General features: G+C 57.1%; 1 protein-coding gene across 1 annotated transcript in view; it reads right to left on the bottom strand.

The window, feature by feature from the left end:
- The window catches only part of NPRL3 (NPR3 like, GATOR1 complex subunit), a gene marked incomplete at its 5' end in the record, with an annotated part of 35069 nt that overhangs the window by 4203 nt on the left and 13988 nt on the right, over positions 1-16878 (bottom strand). The window contains 6 exons of the mRNA XM_082857553.1: positions 410-539; positions 978-1084; positions 3688-3844; positions 4749-4886; positions 12205-12286; positions 13459-13612. Coding sequence (XP_082713679.1) covers positions 410-539; positions 978-1084; positions 3688-3844; positions 4749-4886; positions 12205-12286; positions 13459-13612 — 768 coding nt within the window. The remainder of the gene's footprint in view (positions 1-409; positions 540-977; positions 1085-3687; positions 3845-4748; positions 4887-12204; positions 12287-13458; positions 13613-16878) is intronic.

Below are 16878 nucleotides of genomic sequence, written 5' to 3'. Positions count from 1 at the left end.
GCAGGGGAGGGAGTAGGAGTGTAGGGACCAGACTCAGTGAAAACAAAATCCCCTCTGCGTCCCCCAACTATGGGATCCCCAGGCCCAGAAGGGGGCACCAAGTGGCTCTGTCCTCCCAGGAGAGGTCACCGAGCTCCTGCCAGTTGGGCCTCTTACCTGCGTTCTAACCCTAAGAAGTGCCCACCATGGGCAGGGGGGCTCCATGGGGGGAGGGACTTGCAATGCTCAAGTGTCTGCAGGCGGCCTAGCCAGGGACACGGCTTCTGGTCACCCTGGCAGGGCAGGTACCACCTACACAGCAAGCACCTCCCCCCAAACCAAGGCTAAAAGCACGGCAGCACCGAGAGCCTGGGATCAGGGACTGACCCAGGTGGGTGGTTCCTGGGCTCCCTGAGCTCCTGAGACTCACCTCCTGCACAGCGGGGGCCAGGGGGTTCCTAAATTCTGACAAGGAGACCGGCAAGGAGAACTTAGCGAGGACAGACGGCAGGTCGTGAGATGGAAACTGGCGTGAGAACTGCTCAGCCAGCGGAGAGTACCTGGGGACAGGGGGTGAGGGTCCGTGAGCTCAGCAGACCTCCCCACCATTCAGGCGTCTGCACCCTCGCCATGAGCCTGTGGTGGGCAGGAGGGGGCGCAGCCTGGTGGGTGGGCCAGGATGGGTGCAATGAGGATAGAACCCAGATGCTTTCCCCACACCACAGCCCCTATGAGCCCCTTAGTCAAGGCCAAGGCTCCTGACCCCCCACCAGGTGCCCCGTGCAGCACCCACTGGCTGACAGGTACAGGCAGGCGCAGACCCTTCCTGGAGGCCGTAGGTGCTGGAAGAGCACAGACTAGGGATGCCATGCAGGGCTGGACCAGGCCAGAACTGGAACGTGGGCCCAGCTGACCTGGGGAGCACCGCCTGGCCGGCCCTGCCAGCCACTCCCCTGCCCACTCGGGCGCCCTGGGCTCTGGCAGCCAGGGGGACTCACAGACACACACTGGCGTTGGGAGAAAGCATGTAGACGTTGTTCTCACACAGCGGGTAGATGATGATGGCCTTGCCCCAGTACACCAGGTGCGCCGCAAGCTGGAAAACCTGCGGGCAGAGGGCCGGGAGGACAATGCTGGGGAGGCCAACCCACGCAGCCCCCTGGCTTATGGCCACAAGCCTCTCCGTCACTGGTCCCTGAGCCGTCCTGGCTGGCACCAGCACAGGGATGCTGGGGCACCCGAGATGAGGCCAGTCCAGCTGATCAAGGGGCTTGGCTGCACATCCCAGCAGAGGCCAGCCCACAGCCCAGCCGGCGCCCAGCACGGAGACGGGGCTCCACGTGACAGTGGATGTGGGTCACTGCACCTGCCCCCTCCACACACTCATCCCTGGAGAACATCCCACTGTCCTGCTGCCCTGACTCTCAAGACACACACACCATGATGACAGGACAGGGAGCCAGGGTGAGACTACGGCAACGGGCACCGCTCATCCTGCAGCACCACGGCCAAGCGCCTCTGAGGGTGCATGCACACCTGTGACAGTGCCGGGGACACCTCTACCTCGTCTCGGCAAACAGGGCCTCCAGTGCCACAGCCAAATCAAACACAGAAGAAATTTCAGTTCCATCGCTGACCCTCTTCTTTCTCAGCCCAAGTCCAGTGCTGATGGCTCTAAAGGACACAGGCCCCCTTCCTTCCATCTCTGCCACCACCCTCGCCCAATGGGCTCCACCTCCCACCTCTCTGCAGCCAGAGCGCCCTCTGCAGGCCCCAAGTCTGAAATCAGGATCACCCGGCTGGAGTCAAGCTGTCAGCAGGGAGACTGTTCTTTGCTTCCAAGTTGCTGTGACCACACGTCTCAACTCTGCCTCATGGTCACATCCCTGCCTCCCTCTCAGAAGGGCCCACCCAGATCATCCAGGATCATCACCCTGTCTCAAGGGCGTTATTCCCATCTGCAAAGTCCCACATAAGGAAGGTCACACTCACAGGTCCCAGGGATTAGGTTTACGGGGCCACTGTTCACCCAATCACAAGTAATGTGTGATCCTAATTTTATTCAGAGATTATTCAGAGATTATGTGTTAATATGTATATAAAAAGCTTGGAGGAATCTAGGTTACCACTAGGATATGGGATTATGGGGACTTTCTCTTTTTCTGTTTATAATTTGTATGATATTTGAATTTTTATAAGAATATATTAATTTCATCATGACAAAAAACCCTCAAAATACTTGCAGAGCTTTTTTGCCTAGGATGGAACATGAGTGATTTTAAATCATCTGGTGACATTCACACTTGTGCTTGAGGTTCCAGCTGGGCTCGCTGGCCTCCCTCCCCACGGGGGCCTCCGCTAGGTGGTCTGCTGCAGGAAGCAGCAGTCCTAGAGGCTGGTAAGGTCAACCACCAGGGCTGGGCCCCAGGGGGCGTCTGCACAATCACACCAGCGGCAAACCCTGATTTGCACCAGGTTCAGCAGGAAGGGGCATGGAAGGAAACAGCAAGGGGACCCCATGGCAAGGCCGGGGAGAGGCGAAGGGGACATCATCAGAGCTTTGTCTGTGTCTGGGGGAACTGTGAGGCACAGTGTCCAAACAGGCTCCGCGTTGGGCAGCATCAGGGGACAGTGAGGATCACCCCCTCAGAGCTGCACACTCACAGGCATCTGCTGATCAGCCAGTACTGGTCAGAACACAAACTCCGCAGTACACACACAGCTATCGTGTTAAATGTTCTGTGTCTCGTGGGTGCTAGGAAGGCAGTCCAGGAGCCCATGTGAAACACAAAGGCAGAGTCTGATAAACACTTTCAGATGGGGTGGACAGAGGTCATGGGGTAGAGATGGGGGAAGGGCTTATTTGGGACGAAAGAATCCAGAAAGGCTGCTTTGGGGAACATGGCCTGAGAGTCAGGCCTGGTAGACAAGCTCCCCTAACGTGCTAAGGAGCAAAGGCCAAGGGCTCCCTGGAGGTGCCTCGCAGGGGCCTAGGTGGCCTGCCTCATGGTGCTCCACCCTTGGCCTTTGTAGGAGCCGCTGGTCCCTGGGCCAGGCCCTGCTGCCCCCTGGCGGTCACACAGTGCCCCGTTCCAGACCCTGAGTCCACCCTCAGGCTGTCGCTTGGAAGGTCCCCTGCCCCTGGCCTTCAACTTCTCCCTGTGCTTTTCCTTGCCCCCAGCCCCCGCCCAGGTTCAAACCAGATCCACAGCCAGGGAGAAGGGGCCCCCATCTGATCAGAAAGGGCAGCTCATGAGCACGTGGATCGGCAAGGAGGTGGCACCTTGCACAGAAACACAGGCCTGTGTGCCCGTGGGGCGTGGCATGGGGAATCAAGGCCACTGGGTTTGGTGCCGGCTCTGCATGGCTCCCACGTGGGCTAAGGCACCCTGCGTACCCCTGCTTCAACCCTGCAAGCCCCCAGCCCTGGCTCTGGTCCTGTGCAGCCCCGTCACCTGGCACCACGATGGCCTCACTCCTCTGCCACAGTTTCACTGCTCCCTCCCCTCCACAGAGGAGGAAGTCAATCCGGAGGCCTGATCCCAGGTCAGACTCCAGATCCACCCACCACCACAGCAGGCCACGCAGCAGCCCTCGGCTGGATGGAGGCCCTAGGGAGGCGACTTGAGGTGCCAGCTGTGATGCGTCCAGCCCCTCCCTGCTGCCCATCCTGCCCACCCAGGGTGTCTCCTCAAGCCCCCAGGGTACCTGCAGCAAGGCCAGGTCTGCGTCCTGGGCCAGCTGCTGCAGGTTCTTCACAGCAGACGTGGTCTTGATCACACGCACGAGGGCTGGGGAGCAGTCAATCGGGAGCTCGCCCAGCAGGGACTTCTCGTCACTGAGCAGCAGAAGGGCGTGGTACGGGCTGTGGGGCAGAGACACGGGTCATCACAACCAGCGAGCCCCAGGCCCTTGCCCTGGGTGTGCATCTGCAGAGAAGAGGCCGGGGAGGAAGCGGAAGACAGTGCTGTGCCCTGAGGCCTTTAAAAATCTGCAAGGATCACCCACAGAAAAAACTGAGGAAGGCCTGACGGGTGACCTGGCTCCATCCCACCTCTGGGATTGCCCAGCAAATGTTCGTTCGAAAACGAGTGAATCTTTCCTAAGGAAAGAGTCCCAAATATGGGAAAAGCAAAATCCCCACTGCAGACTATGAACAGAGCTACCTAGAAATACACTTAGCAAGGAAGCCCGGGGCGGCGCACAGGCCTGGGGAGGGAGGAGGGACCAGGCAGTGCTTTGCTTTCTGTCGTCTCAACATTTTCTGTTATGTACCCAGATTTCCTTTTCTGGTTAAAAAACATTTAAGGAAACAAAGGACTTGATGGAGGAGGGGGAGGCAGAAGATTGGGCTCAGTGCTTTCCTTGAAGGAAATCAGTGACATGAAGAAACAGATCTCACAAGTTCTGATCTGAGCAGGAGGTCCGGTGAGTAACACCATGAAGACATAACGTCTCCCGTGGTTGGCTCCTGGCCCCTGCCATGATGCTCAGCCCCACAGCCCTGCCCAGGTCCTCGTCTGGGACCGCAGCACAGCGCCCCGCTTGGCCAGGCAGTGCTGAGAGGGCCCGTGGGGAACCTGGGGTGGTCATCTCTAGACAAAACTGGACACAAAAGCGTGTATTTTTACTCTGTAAACAGCAGCGCCCTACCTGCCAATTTCTGTGGCAGGAAGAGGAAAAGACGATTTTTGGAACCAAGTACTTGGTAAACCTCAGGACACAGGAGAGCAGGGCCCCAGCAGGGTGTGCGTGGGGCTGGCACTCACCGGATGGCCTTCAGGCTCCGCTCGATGGCCTCGGGGGGAATAAGGCTCGTGGCTGCGTAGTGGATCTTATGGGGCAGGCAGAAGCTCACCTCCAGCCAGCTGTTGACGTGGAGCCGCACCACGCCAGAAGTGCACAGGCTGCAGAAAGCGGGCCGTCAGCCACCCACATAGCAGCTCCCAGCCGTGCACACAAGCCACACAGACACCCCTGAGGGCGCCTCCCCCCAGCACACGGAGGAAACTGCAGGGGGAGACTTCCAGAGCAAGAAAGCGTCTTGTCCCGGACCTCAGTATGTGTAAGAGAAGAAAAAGTATTAGGAACACCCACAAAAACTGTATTCCTGGCCAGCCCTGGAATCTCTAGTCCAACTAGAGAGCCAGGGCTCCCATCTCTGTCCCACAGGCTCAGTGCACTAGGGGTATCCTGAGGCCGCCTCTGCACACCTGAGGAAGGCTCCATCACAGCGGGCTGCCTCTGGCAGGGCAGGGCCTGTCACCAAAAGGGAGAGGTGAGCAGGAGAGGAAGGTCTTGCCGGGGAGGGGCCCATCCCCCTGCAGACACCAGCAGCCCCAGGGGCTCCACGGCCACCGCCAATGCCAGCCTCGGCTCAAACCTTCGGCTTCCCTCGTCTCCGTGATGGAACTTTGGTTCTTTCAAGCCCTGGCCTTGCTCAGGCCAGACATGGCAACTCTGTGTCTGACCCTCATTTCTCACATCCCACCTCAAACCATCTGTCAATCCTATCTGCTTCATGGCAGGGACAAAGTCCAGACCTTCTCCGTTCTGGCTCCCTCTGTCCGCCCTCTCCACTCAGACCCCCAGGGCTCCCACGTAAGCAGTCCCAACCAAGACCCCAGAGTGCCGGAGCCCTGTGGGACCTGCCCACTCTTCTCCGACCCTGTCTCCTCCCCGCCTCCCATGGGTCCAGCAAAATAGGCTGCCCTGCGGCTCTCCAGGCCCATGTAATTGCCCTGGCCACACACTCTCCCCCAGGTGCCCCGGGGTTCCTTCCCCCCTTTTCAGATCTCAACTCAAGCGCCACCTGCTCAGTGGCTCAACCATGAGCCAGGCCCCACAGGCTGCTCACAGTTCCCGTGTGTCCTGTGCACCGGGCAGCAGCACGACCTGCCGTCTCCTGGTCAGTGCTGTTTCCCGACCAGAATTCAGTCACAAGGTGCACTGTTCACCGTACAACCGGTAATGGTGGGGTACGTGGGGGCACTGAGGGCATTTCCTGAATGGAGGAAGGAAAAGGCCCGAGGAACATGTGTCCGCTCTGGGGGGACCATCTCTCAGGAAGACTCTGCCAGGAGAACAGTCTCCTATCGGCGCCGTGCAGGGGGACCACACACAAAGCTGGGGCCATGGCTCCGTGGCATGGCACCTGGTGTGGATGTGGGGGGAGCGACTGCTGGAGCAGAGGGCAAGGGGGTCTGTGCCCAGCCGAGGCCCGCCTGCCCTGCCCGGGGTACCCTCCCCGTCACACTCCAGCCCCACTCTGCTGGCCCCGCTGGCGCCCAGGTCTCAGGGCTCTCAGGCACACAGATGCAGGGTGCTGGGAGGTGGCCCCGTGACCACCCCACCCCGCGCCCACAGGCCGTTCTTACAGCCTCTCCCCACAGCTCCGCCCAGACGGACGGCAGAATCCATGGTCAGCAGTTTCAAATGTAAAAATAAGCCTTCATTGTCTCCAGCAGGGAATGGGCAACGGGCAAAGGACCGTGGGAAGAACACAGAGCACGTCTGTGACCTCAACTGCCCCAGGACTCCTGCCAACACCGGCGTCTGCTCCCTCTGCCTGTCCTGCCACCAGGGCGTCAGGAGAACCAGGCCCCCAAGAGCGCCCCTTAAGGGACGGTCTTAGGCTCTGAGCTGCAGGCTGTAGCTGAGTCTGGAGGGCAAAGGTTTGGCCATTGCTGATGACACAGCCCCTTAAGGTGAAACCCAGGCACGGGTTTGGTGACTGTCACAATTTGGGGAAGAGACCCCGGGTCCTTCCCCAGGTCCCAGTGGAGGACACCGCTCTTGGCTTCTTCCAGAAGGAAGCAAGTACACCTGAGCAGACAGAGGCTCCTGGAGCCTCCCCACTCCTTGGCCAAGGGCCTTTGTGGGCTGGACGGCTCACGTCAAACCCTGGGAAACAGCGTCTTCAGGGATCAAAAGTCACACGAAGGGGACCCAGGGTAGTGGCTCCACTTGCCTGGGCAACATTTATGCTCTCAGCATCTGTGTATGAGGGAAGCAGGCAGGGGAAACTGGGCGCCAGCTCCTCCTCCATTCACTTCACCCCTGCTCGGAAAGGCTGGTGGATTCAAAATCAAGGTCTTCCTGTCTCTGAGCTCCCCTCTAGGACACGGCTCAAAGTGCCTGCTAGAATGAATGCCGCAGAGTCAGAAGTAAACACTGAGAGGCCTCTCATTTCAGAGGTAGCCGTGTGGGCTCCTCAAGGAGCCCAGGGATGCCACGCGCAGGTTGTCGAGCCACACGGCACATGCAGAGGCCCCAAGCACTGGTTCGGGCTCTTGGGGCACAATTTACAGCCCTGCACTTGGGGGCTCCCACTCAGCGGTGCCGAGAAAGACACAGGGAATCGTAAGCAAACTGTGTGAACGCGAGAAGCCCAAGAGAGTGGTAAGAAAAGGGATGGGGGGAGGGTGCAGGGGTGTGTATGGGCTGGGAGGGGGCTTGGGACAGGCCTCATGGAGACTCAGCTGCAAGTGCCGAATCTGGGTACCAGGGAAACGAAGAGTCAAGGCCTGTGCAGACTCTCCACCATGTCACCGTCCCCAGAGCCCTGGCCACACAGTCTGGGCACATGCTGGCATGGGGTCCTCTTCTCTGGGGGGAGACACGCCCTCCCTGGGTCCCTAGTTTCCACGTGGACTTTACTCCGTGTTCCCAACACTGGCGACCGCCTCCCGTGGGGCACTTGGCGCTGAGGCCGGTGCCTCTTTACAAACAAACGGAGCTCTGTAGCGTGCGGACCCTGAGCACCATCTCCAGCAGCACCCGAGGGCCAGCTGCAGGCCCAGGCGAACCCCGGGACACCCTGGAACTAGCCAGGAGGGAGGGCGCCGCACTGGGAATGTCCTATAAACCCCGCCGCCATCAAGAGGTGAGCCCGGAGCTGTGCTGAGGTCTGTCAGGAGGAGGAAAGAGAGATGTTTGCCCTTGTTTCTCAAGTGTGTGCGGCTTTAAGACAAGACTAGCAGAGTAGAAGTCGGGCCCGAAATGGGTCCTGGGAAGCTCTCACTTCTATTTGCCGGCAGTTAACGGTTGGGTCTGGGAACTCTGAGGAAAAACACTGCCCCTGTGTGAGGCTTATCCGGCCCCTCACACAGCTCCGAGACGCCGCCCCGCCTGCGACTTGAGATAGATGCTCCTCCAGAGCCCGCGTCCTGAGGCGGCCACACCGGCCTTCCAACAAGCTCTTATCTTTCACACCCCAGACGACTGTGCACCAGCTCATTTCATCAGCTCACACCTCAGCATCCTAGAGAGAACTTCAATTCCTAACCTAACGTCCTCCTCTAGCCTCGGACCGGTCACCCTTCTTCCTGCCCCAGGCCAGAGACCTTCGAAGCCGGCCCTACACCCTTTGGTCCAAACACAACATGCACTGGGACGAAACTGCACATGACCCACGAGGTCTGGGTGGGCTCCAAAAGGCCAGCCTTGAAATGTTTAAGTTTAGGTTTAAGTGCGTCTCATGGCAACAGGGACTGAAATGCCCAAGATACTTGCGGACGTGTCTGTGGGCCCACCCCTGCTCTGGATGGGCAGCAGTGAGGCAGCATCCCCAGCGCACACAGCACCGCCCGCAGGCCCGGACCTGGGTGGCTTCCCCAGGCTCCCAGCCTCCCGGGCCCACCACAGGCCCTGTCAGCTCTGAGAACTCTTCAACAAGCACTCCTTTGAGTCCCACGGAATCCACATCAAGGGGACTCGTGTTTACTCATCCCTTCAACCACATGCCGAGCACGAGGGCTGTGTCACAGAAAGCGAGGGGATGTCCCTGACCTCATGGGGTGCTGTCACTCAAGTCACGAAGCTGCACAGGCAGACACAGGTGCTGGGCAAGTTGAGGCAGCCACAGGCGCCTAAGTCCCGGGGCACAGGACCACCAGGCCACACCACAAACCCGGATTTTAATTAAAGCAGCCAATCCAGAGCCATTCCTTTGCAAAGTCCCACCCCAACCCCTAACCTCAACCAGTTCTCACAGCTTCCAGCCTCTCACTTCTGCTCTGAGAACGCCCTTCCCAGGGGTCAGCCAGCAAGTCTCCACCAGGAAAGAGCTGTACGTTCCCCACCGCCTGCGCAGCCTCCCCTTCTTAGCTCCAAGGTGCAGTCCACCCTGCAGGAGCAGAGTGGGCCAGGCCAGACTCTCGAGGCCAACATGGACCTGGTGGGTCAGAGGGAAGGCCACAGACCAGGGGGCTCCTGGGAAGTCTCAGAGCCGCTGCTGTTGCCAGGCGGGGACAGGGGACGGGGAGGACACAGATGCCCCTGGGACTCCTGCGGGAGAAGCACCGCCGGTTTCCCTGGGGCCGGACCCAGGACCCAGGAGCCTGTTTCCAGACCCCACTTGGTCAGAGTGAGGTCTGGAAATAGGAAGGATGGGGTGGTGTTTCACCTGGAGGAAACTGACACACCTCGGTTCTGGAAGGAATCTAAGTGCCGAATGGTGGACCCTGGCAGCTGTTTTTGCCGCAAACACTGACGCCTGTCCTTGGAACTAGTGCCACTAGAGGGTGCTGGGCTGCCCCAAGCCCCAGCTCGGCCGGCCCAGCAGGTCACCAAGGAAGCAGCCAACTCTCCAGGGCCTCATTCCCTCCAACTTTCCAACACAATTCAAACCTAAGAAATCACAGCTCATTATTCACTTAGAAACATAAAGTCTGGTTCTGGTTTGCTTTTTATTGTAATTCCACGTTAGCGTGAACTTAGCTTGTAGTCTAATCCTACTTGAGGCATGCAAACTCCCACTCAGAAAATGGCAACAGTTTCCAAGGAAGGGGTTTCTCATACCAGCCCACCCAGACCAGAGGGCAGTAATTCTCTTACTGCAGGAAAAACTGCCATGTGATCATGTGGATAAAAAGAGACAGGGTCAGACTACAAGACCAGAAATCTGTTCTGGGTCAAGACCAAGGCTTCGCCAAGAGGTCTCCAGAGCACGAGGGACCAGAAACCAAGGCAATCATGCAGCAAGGGGCGTTTCACGCTGCTCTGATTTCCCCCAACGCCCAGAGGTCACCGAAATAAAGAAACGGAAACTCCAGCCCGGACGCACACCCCAAAGGACAGCTCTCCCTCCCACATAAAGGCACCTGTGCCCCCAACAGAACACTGGTGAGGGGGGAAAACTTCCCTGGCGGTCCAGTGGTTAGGACTCTACGCTTTCACCACAGAGGGCGTAGGTTCAACCCCTAGTCGGGGAACTAAGATCCCCCAAGCTGTGCAGCTGGGCCAAAAAAGAAAAAAAAACAAAACAGGTGAGGAGTCGGAGCAGAGCGCTCACAGAAAAGGAAACAGGGATGTTCCACACATGAAGTCGTGCACACCTGCGTTCAGATAAAGCTGCCCTGAGACCCCGTCCTCCACACATCACGGTGGGCAGAACCCAAAAGCTCACAAGACCCTGTGCTGGCAAAGCTCAGGTGCTGCTGATTCAGGTGCTGCTGATGGGAATGCAGACCGAGCCACAGAAGGAAGTGCCTCCAAATGACACGCACACCTGACCTATTCAGCCCGGCAATTCTACTTTTAGGAATTTCTCTCATGGATGCACAAGCACTCGCACGAAATAACACGCATATAGCTGAGCAGCACGTCTTTCAGCAGCAAAAGCTGGAGTCAGTGATGCCCCAGGGAGGGGGCAGGCAGCTGTGCAGCAAGAAGTCAGTCCCTATTCACCAACAGACAGACGTCTGTCGGTAAGCTGCACGTTAAAGTGAGGAGGTAAAGGGCGAACCGTGCACTCAGTGCGCTCTGGCTACGAAAGGGTTCACTGTACGTGCTTTAGCACCTTGCGACAGGGCGCACAACACTCGGCTGCCTGATGCAATGCACCCTGCCACCAGGAAGGAAACCTGGCGAGGGTGCAACGGGAAAGAAACTCTGTGCTCTGACTTTCAAACTCAAAGGACAGGTGACCTTTTCAAAGGCTTAAGTTAAAAAAAAAGGAAACTTACCAAAAGGTCATAGTGATTATCACTGGGTATGGGATTATAGATGATTTTTATTTCCTTTATATTTCCTAAATGTCTATAATAAACACATATCATTGGTGAAATCAGAAAAAATATTAACATTAAAAAAAAAAGAAAGGGACTTCCCTGGTGGTCCAGTGGCTAAGACTCCACGTTCCCAGTGCAGGGGGCCCAGCTTCAATCCCTGGTCGGGGAACTAGATCCCGCACGCCGCAACTAAAGGTCCCACACGCTGCAGTGAAGATCCCCGATGGTGCTATGGCCCCAGCTCTCAGATCAGGTCCACCTCCAGCAGGGAATGTGGGTCCACTGGACAGAACGAAGCCCCGAGAAAGCCGGGGCGGGGGAGGTGCGGGAGCAGAGGAGAATGTGGGGAAGTTGGGGGTGGTGGAGAGGAGAGAGGCCTGCACCTACACACTATCTGTCCAGCAACATGCCTGGTGCTGCAAGGTCCCCTCAGCCCTGAGAGGCCCCTGGTGAGCCAACTGGCCAGGTGCACTTGGGCAGACAGCCCCCCACCCCCATTCCCCATCCCATCCCCGCTGCAGACCCAGGGCCAGGGAGCAGTGGTCAGAGCCACACGGACGCTCTTTAAAAAGAAGAGAAGTGGGGCTTCCCTGGTGGCGCAGTGGTTGAGAGTCCGCCTGCCGATGCAGGGGACACGGGTTCGTGCCCGGGTCCGAGAAGATCCCACATGCCACGGAGCAGCTGGGCCCGTGAGCCATGGCCGCTGAGCCTGTGCGTCCGGGGCCTGTGCTCCGCAACAGGAGAGGCCACAGCAGTGAGAGGCCCACGTACCGCAAAAAAAAGAAAAAAAAAGAAGAGAAGTGCCTTGCTGGTCCACGTTTAAGAGAGTTGGTGCTGAGCCACTAATATGAGCAGTGTCTCCAATGCCTGCTGCCCTCACACACTCAGGGTCCCAAACCCCCACGACCCCGGTGTGGGGGAAGCAGAGCCAACCCCAGCCCCAGCCCCCAAGCCTCAGTCTCCTCGTGGGTGAGGTGGCGACAGTGACCGCGCCTAATGAAGGTGGGCCTGGAACTTGGCACGGTGCTGCACTCAGCATCACCGTGCATTTCAGGTCCCATGCTCAGCTTTCTTCAGGTTCATTTTCTGGCTAAAGACAAGTCTGGAGGTGACCGTCCCAGCGGGGCTCCTCCCCAGCCTCCCCCCATCTCAGGCACAGCAGGGAAACGGCACCAGCCCGGGGAGGCCCATGGGAAGCAGGCCACCGTCTCACCTGTCGTAAGCGTCCTTGAGGTCCCTGGCCAGCTTGCACTTGGGCAGGATGTGATGGAACGGGGACTGAGGCCCATCATTTGCTGCAAGAATTGTAACACAGAGGACTCAGAGTCTGCACAGCGAGGAGCTTGCACAGGCCAGAAGACAAGCTTAACCTAAAAAGAATTTTAAGTGGCTGTAAACCAAACATCAGGAAATTCTCCACTGGTGTGCTCAACCATCTTTATACGGGATGTCTGGATTTACCCTTCACCAGTGGCCCAACCTGACCCTGTAGCCACAGCCCTCACAGGAAGAAACCCTTCTGCAGCTACCCTGCAGGCTCCCTGCAGGCTGCCAGAGCCACCCCCACCTCAGACCAATCACTCCCTGCCTCACCCCACTCCTTCCCCCACACACTTACACACCAGTGCAATTTATTTTCATGATCCAAAGTCTCTTGTTAATCTTTTCTCATAAATGTCTAACAAAAAATATATGTACTTAAATTGAACTTTTAAAAATTTCCTGTGAAAAAGTCACAGATTCTAAAGAGAATGTTTAAAAAACAAAACTTCTGGATTGTTATTGGCTAGTACATAACTGGGCAAAACAAATATATTACACATTTTGACAACTAACTGTCAAACATCAAAAGATAACTTTTACTGAAAAAATGCACCCGAGTGACACAGTTCATGTACACTTCTACTTATTGCTAAAATTAGCCCAGGTTCACTGGCAAATCTGTTCCTAGTTTTCTCTTCTGTTATGGAGGTGCTGACCCGAGAAGACGGAGGTGAACAGGCTGTGACAGGTGGGCATCTCTCTGCTCTGAAATGTTGACAGTACACCAAAGCCTCATGGGGATCTATCATCAGACATTACTTTTAATAACTGGTCAGCTGATAACTCAGTTGGGTCCCCCTTCAATTTAGGTGAAAGCAAAGAACTACCCCCCCCACGCCAGCTCAATCTTCCTGCTGCCCCTCTGCATGCCCCCTGCTTCAGGGGACTGACCAGCAGGACCAGGGCGGGGCAGGCGGTGCCTGACCTGCACGAAGAGCCACCGTGCAGGGGTCTGGGGGGAGGGGAACGTTTTGGGCTGGGAAGCCACTCCTGGAACATCAGTTCAGGAATCCAGGTCTAGCTGTGTCCCTTGGGGATCTTCCTGTGCACCCAGGGCGTGCTCAGCCCACCATACAGACCATTAGTTTCCACATCGGCCCACCCAATGGGGTCCCTGCCCAGAGAAGCCGCCCGCCGCCCTCACCGTCAGCCATGGCAGACACCTCGTCCTGCAGCGCCAGGATCAGCTTGGCCTCCCGCGTGAGGTACTGGCAGCGGCGCTCCTCGTGCTGCAGCACGGTGGCAATGCGGCGGGAGAGGTTGTGCAGACAGTTTATCACCGATGGGTCAGCGTTGGCCTGCAGGAGAGAGGCCACAGCCAACTTGATCGTAGCACATGCACTCGGGGAGGACATACAGCAACACTCAGAGCCCCTCTCTGGGTGCCACCACTGTCCCCAGTCCCGGGTCCCCTCTAGGGCCTGTCCCAGCAACGTGGGCATGGAACGGCCGCCTGGACGGAACACAGATGGCTCCGTGGGGGTCCCCGGTGGGGAGGGAGGGGGGACACAGGCATTTCTAACAAGCAGAGAGAGGTGCCCATGCTCAGGGCCCCAGGCCAGGGCCATGCAGGAAGGCAGAAGATGTTCAGGCATCCACTCTGGATGTGACAGAGGCAGCCCAGTGGCACAATGGAAAGCACAGATCCCATCAGCCACCTGCTGTGCGACCCCGGGTCACAGGCTCTCATCTGAGAAAGGAGAACAGTGGCCCCTCTCTCAGCAATCAGTCAACATGTCAAGTGCTCAGAACAGAGCAAAACCCCTGGCAGTGTCTGCGGTCACCAATATGCCACTGAGTGCTAGTGGACAGGATCGGCTGTGTGAGAATTTGGTCACACAGCCCATGTTACAACAAGGACACAGTGTGAGAAACAGAAGCACCAGGCCCACTGTTCAGTGAAGACCTGTCCTCAGGGTAAACAGCTCTTCCTGAGACCCTGGCTAACAGAGAAGCCAGGAGGCGCCAGGCCATCCCCTTCCCTCCGCGCCCATGCTCACTCTGGGACCTATCAGGGGCCACAGCCAGGCCAGGCGGGCGCATCCACCCAGGCCAAGGGTGGGGCAGGCAGCTGTGGGGTCTGTGAAGATGGGACACAGAGCAGATAACCAGCCACAGTGACTCAGCGCTCCAGGAGGCCGCCAGAACAGCTGAGTCATCCCGTGGGTGGAGGTGGGAGGAGTGGTGCCACGATTAGAACCTCTGGTCGCCCTGCTCCTGGTTATCTACAGGCAGGGCCCTGCGGTGAGTGTCCACAGCCAGGCTCCTGGGCCTGACCCTGACCTGACTCAGTAAACCCGTTCACCACCTGGAGCTGGAGACACTTTCTGAGCTCCTACAGACCCATGTTCGCAAACAGAACACACCCCAGGCAGCACACCTGTGCGGGGACCGGGCCCACCTACGGGCAGCAGCCCTGCCCCAAGCCCAGGACAGCCCCTCAAGTGTCCCCGCAAGGTCACGGGACGGAGGGTCTGGGGTATAGGGTGTACACAACTGCCTCAGAACAAAATGTTCTGCTTTTGATTTTAGAGAAATCTGTGTAAAATTCCTCCCCGCAGCAAAGCAGAGAGAGGAGAATGATCTGGGCGCGTGGTTACTCCCTTGAAGAAGTAGCCCAGTCACACCTGAGAGCCTCATCCTCCATCACGCTCCTACTGGCTAGGGCACAACGGTGTCGCAAGTCAGGCGTCTGGGGCCGCTCGCTCACACTCCGGGATGAGCGAGGATGGAGCGAGCCTGGGTGTCCCAGCCGGCTGCACAGGCCAGGCTTGGCTCAGGGTGCCCACAGAGCCTGGGCTACGTGGGGCCACAGTGAGAAAGCGACCACCCAGGATGTGTCAGCCCTGAATGGAGCTCTGAGAAACACCCACTCTCCCCACACGCAACGTGAAGCAACAGTGAAGTGTAGGGATTTGCCTGCGAGATTTTCTCACCCTGAAACTTGTCCCCAAATCCAGTCAGGCCTTCAGAGCTAACGTTCAGCTTGCGGGAAACACACGGACATGGAGCAAGCCTGACTGCACACTGAGATGGGTCCGACCGTGGACCCTTCACAGGACAAAGGAGGGGGAGTCAGAGACCTGGAGACACAAGCCCCAAGCTTGTGTGGGCTGGCTTCTGGTTTTCACCCAGGTTCAGACAGGTCAACGGGAAAAAACACTGTGGCAACTAGGGCACGTTTCCATGGACCAGGTACTAGCTGATACCAGCTTACGGTGAGCTCTGTCAGGTATGGTATAAAATAGCTGCCCCCCTTTTCCAGAGACGCCTTCTGAAGTGTGTGGGGTGAGCAGACATGAGGTCTGAGGCTTGTCTTGAAATACCTGAGCGATGGGTTGGGGGCAGACGGAGCCAGGGTGCAAGGCAGCAGCTGTGGGATCTCAGAGACAGGTGTGCAAGGACCATCAATCTATTGTCACTAGCTCAGGGTTTGTTTACAACTTTTCAAAGTAAAAAGGGTGCACTTTTTTTTTAGCATGTACATTTTAAAATAACTACAGAAAAGAAGAAGAAAACTGGCCCACCCTTTATGCTATTTTAAATTCCTCCCACTGTTCACCTCACGGCCTCTGTGCTCTGAAATCCTACACTACCCTGTTCCCACTGCTTTAACCTGGCAGTGAGCCACCCACCCGCTCCAGGGTCTGGCCTCGCCCCCATTTCTCATCTTCAGTGGCCACAGGATGTTGCAGTGTGTAAAACCACTATCCTGTCTAATCATTCCCCAACTACTGGATACCAGGATTATTTCCAGCCTACTTATTATAAAAATCTTCATACAACTTTAAAATCTGCCTGTTTTCTTGACTGTCGTGTCCATGGGTGTCATACACTCCGCTATCACACCCTGCTCCCCAGAGATGAGGGCTTGCCAGCAACATCCAGGGTGGGGCCGAGGCTGCTTCTCATGGCCCACCCCACAGGGGCTATCAGTGCTGACGGGCGGAGAGCACTGGTCATGGTTTTGGTTTGTCTGTCTTTAACTTGAGTTCTCTTTGTGGATGTCTGTATTACGTAATGATATAAGTAATAAAGGGACACTGTGAAAATGCAAACACTATGGAAGTACACAAAGCAGAAAGTAAGAGTCTCCTCTCGGAACCTCAAGCCCTGGGACAGCCATCAGGAACAGCTGGCTTTGTTTTAACTGGCAGCTCTTTCTTTATCAACAAGGTGGGCCAGTTTTAAGGATTAAGCTCCCTTCAGAGAGGAGGAAGCCCCATTTAGGAGCTCTTCCCTAGCATTATTCTGATTCTGAACTCTTCAGTGAGACCTGTGGTCTCCACAACAGAAAAGCCTCAGAGGGAAAAACACTCTGAGACTAAGGCACCTGATATGACAGGCTCCCTCCTGCTCAGGCTCACCGGCGCCTCAGCAAAGGGTACAGAGCACACTGTTCCTTGTCACCAAGATCTAGCCACTTCCTCACTGACACTTCTGTACAAAAGCCGTCGTGCAGCTCACATGTGCCCAGCCAGAAAGAACTACTGGATTCTTTGGTGAAAACCGATAGTGGGATATGTCTGAGGAATGCCATTATTTAACAGTATGGAATATATAC

This window comes from Leucopleurus acutus (assembly GCF_964270905.1).
Source record: "Leucopleurus acutus genome assembly, chromosome: 16".
In the NCBI taxonomy this organism is placed as follows: domain Eukaryota; kingdom Metazoa; phylum Chordata; class Mammalia; order Artiodactyla; family Delphinidae; genus Leucopleurus; species Leucopleurus acutus.
This window is presented reverse-complemented; position numbering and strand designations above follow the sequence as displayed.